This window comes from Macrobrachium nipponense, chromosome 42, assembly GCF_015104395.2.
Source record: "Macrobrachium nipponense isolate FS-2020 chromosome 42, ASM1510439v2, whole genome shotgun sequence".
In the NCBI taxonomy this organism is placed as follows: domain Eukaryota; kingdom Metazoa; phylum Arthropoda; class Malacostraca; order Decapoda; family Palaemonidae; genus Macrobrachium; species Macrobrachium nipponense.
In genome coordinates, this window is record NC_061103.1 from 51,369,487 (window position 1) to 51,372,769 (window position 3,283).

At 40.9% G+C, this 3,283-nt stretch overlaps 1 protein-coding gene across 4 annotated transcripts in view; it reads right to left on the reverse strand.

Annotated features, from left to right (window-relative positions):
• Positions 1-2,085: 2,085 nt before the first annotated feature.
• Positions 2,086-3,283, reverse strand: part of LOC135213210 (nephrin-like) — a 240,456-nt gene continuing 239,258 nt past the window's right edge. Inside the window, exon 8 of one of the 4 annotated variants that reach the window (XR_010314097.1) lies at positions 2,086-2,207. Coding sequence is in view for 2 of the 4 variants with exons in the window: in XM_064247191.1 (XP_064103261.1) it covers positions 2,184-2,248 (65 nt within the window). In the remaining 2 variants the exon portion in view is untranslated. Of the gene's footprint in view, positions 2,249-3,283 lie in introns of all 4 variants that reach the window. The other 3 variants (XM_064247192.1, XR_010314095.1, XM_064247191.1) reach the window with 3 other exon arrangements.

Below are 3,283 nucleotides of genomic sequence, written 5' to 3' on the forward strand. Positions count from 1 at the left end.
AAGAGAATGGCAGAATGAAGAGAGCTGATTTATATATGTATATATATAATATGCTACATTTTTTTTTTTTTTGTCTTCTCTGGCTCAGCGATGTTTCTGGGCAACTGGCCAATATTCATATTAGGAATTTCTAAAATTGATAAAAAAAAATGCTTGAGGTGATCTTTAATTAATTAAACAGGATTCTGGTATACTGGTAATATTGGCAGTTACTCAGGAACATCGCTGAGCCAGAGAAGCGGATTGCAAGAAGAATAGAAAATATATATAATAAAATCAACTCGCTTCATTCTGCCATCTCTTTATTAGTATTATTATTATCATCATTATTCAGAAGATGAATCCTATTCATAAGGAATAAGAAGCCCACCAAAGGGGCCACCCTGACTGGAAATTCAAAATTCCCCCACGGAATATCTGTTTCATTAGGAAGTAAGAGAAGAGGAAGGTAAAAGGAAAATACAGAGGAAGAGATCTCACTAATATCTATATATATATATATATATATATCTATATATATATATATATATATATATATATTTATATATATATATATATGTATATATATATATATATATATATATATATATAGTTATATATAATATAAATCATTCGAGCTACAAATGTCCTTTAATATCTAATTCGCTCTACCTCGGAATTGATATTTTCTTTTATATATGTAAACCGAAGGGGAATTTTTTAGTTGATAATAATTTTCGTCCTCATCAGGGATCGAACCACCGTCCAGCGGATAGGCACGAAATCAAGACGACATTTGACGTTACCTTGTCCTCTGACGGTTGGTTCGATCCCCTTAATGGGAACGGGAAATTGTTATCAACTAAAAAATTTCCCTTCTTCCGGTTTACATATATGAAAATATATCAATTCCGAGGTAGAGCGAATTAGATATTAAAGGACATTTGTAGCTCGAATAATTTGTATGAATCACGGTGATGTGATAATTATTCATATATATATATATATATATATATATATAATATATATATATATATATATATATTATATATATATATATATATATATTAACAAACAGAAAAAAAGTACTGAAAACCTATTCAGCTTACTTGTACAGCAATGACGAGCGTTTTGCTGGCATACTTCTGAAAGGCCGGGTTGGAGGCCTTGCACTCCACCGTGATCTCCGGGACGAGGTCACCAGCTCTGACCACGTACTGGGTCAGGTCGGAGGAGGTCACCCACCCGCCGCTGCTCACTGCCCCACCGAGGACTTCGCCGTCGTCACCTCTTGCCTGGAGGGGAACAAGGAGCGGATTAGAACGCAATACAGAGTTCAGGCCAAAGGCCAAACGCTGGGAACGATGAGGTCCATTCAGCGTTAAAAGGGAATATCGACAGTGAGAATGTCTGAAAGGTGTAAGGAAGAAAGGCCTCAAAGCAGTTGAAGCACTATGAAACAAATTTTTGGTTTAGGAGAGGGTGGAAAGCCAGGCGGAAGAAAGCGAATAGAAAGGAGGTACAGTAAAATGGAATGAAAAGTGTTGCAGCTAGGGGCGGTGGAAGGGACGCTGCAAAGCACCTTAGGTTATTCCTACAGTATACATGAGGTGCACTGACGGCACTCATTCCCCCCCCCCTACGGAGTTTAGAGCTGGTATTCTTATGAAAGTCATTTTCACAGGACTCCCCCCCCCCCCCCATACCACCAAAAGATTAACGCTAGACATGATGGCTGTTGCAAGATAACTACGACAAAATATGGTCTTTTCTGACCTTACTCCCTTCAATGGAAATGATTTCACATTCAGTTAGACAGCATTTTAAGATCCTACGTTTTCTACCACATTTCTGTAAGAAAAAATTCCCCTGCTGAGGTAATCCATTGGCTGCTGTTTTAACATGAGACTCAAATTTAACCTGGAAGGAACCGCATATATAAAAAAAAAAACACTGATCTTTATTAATGATTCAACGAGAAATGGCAACTTCTGATACAGCAAAATGGAAGTTTTTCCAACTTCTCTGTACCGTGACTCCTCGCGTCATAAGCGGCGATTGGCCTTTGAAACTTCAACGGGTGATTATTCCAGAAGGAGGCGACTCACCTTGGACGCTCCAGGTGAGGCTGGACGATGGGTTGGACTCGCTCGACTCGCAGGTGAGCCAGACGGAGCCTCCCTCTTCCACCTGGGAGGGACCAGTCAGGCTGACGTAGGATGGGGGATCTGTCCGGGGGGAGACGCCAAGCATTCGGTCACTCGTTTACCTGTTTTGATTCATTGGTTTAGTTATTCATTTATTCATTTTGCCACAATTTCTCTATGCTACTGTGTCATCTTACATAAAGGATGCGGTCGCCCATGAAGAGTTTCATCACATGAAAAAATGTGGTATCAAATGCAAAATGGAGAACAGAAACAAATAGATATAGAATAGAATACAATATAGAATTTAGGCCAAACAGACCAAGCGCTGTGACCTATTAGGTCAATCGGCTCTAAAACGGAAATGGAAAGTAAAAAGTTTGAAATGTGTAACAGGAGGAAAACCTCGAAGTAGTTACACCATGACATAATTGTTTGAGAGGGAGGACAGTAAGATGGAAGAAAGAGAATATGAACGGAGGTACAGTCAAAGGAATGATAGTAGATGCGGCTAGGAACCTCGAGAAGGCACGCTGCAAAGAACCTTAAGTAATGCACCGAATGAGGTGCACTGACGACACTAACCCCCTACGGGGGAAAGGGTCAACGGGAGAAAAACCTCACAGTTGCAGTATGCAACAATTGGCAAGAGAGCGAATATAGACGAAGGTACAGTCAAAGGAATGGAAGGGATTGCATCCAGGGGCCGAAGGGACGCTGCAAAGAGTCTTCAGTAATGACTACTAAGAGGTGCATTGACGACTACCCAGCGCCCCTTACGGGACAGAGGAGAAGAAGAGACCAATATTCGTTCCTCTCAGTGAGGAGAGTCGAGCCATCAAGTGAGGAGATCTGAAGAGGCCGGTCGCTCGAGTGACATGACGAGAGAGAAACCCAGCTGAAGACATTCCCATCAGAGAGAGAGAGAGAGAGAGAGAGAGAGAGAGAGAGAGAGAGAGGTTTGCCAGAGTAGGAATGTCAGCCGAGGGATGCACTACGAACGCCTTTTATTGAGATGAAAAGATTGCCAGACAAATGGGGATGAATAAATGAATGGTGACCTCTATCCCAAATGAGAATATCGCTCTGCAGGCGCCATGATCAGTTTCAGTTGTACACAAAACGTGAGTATTATGTCGCCCCAACATTTATAATTG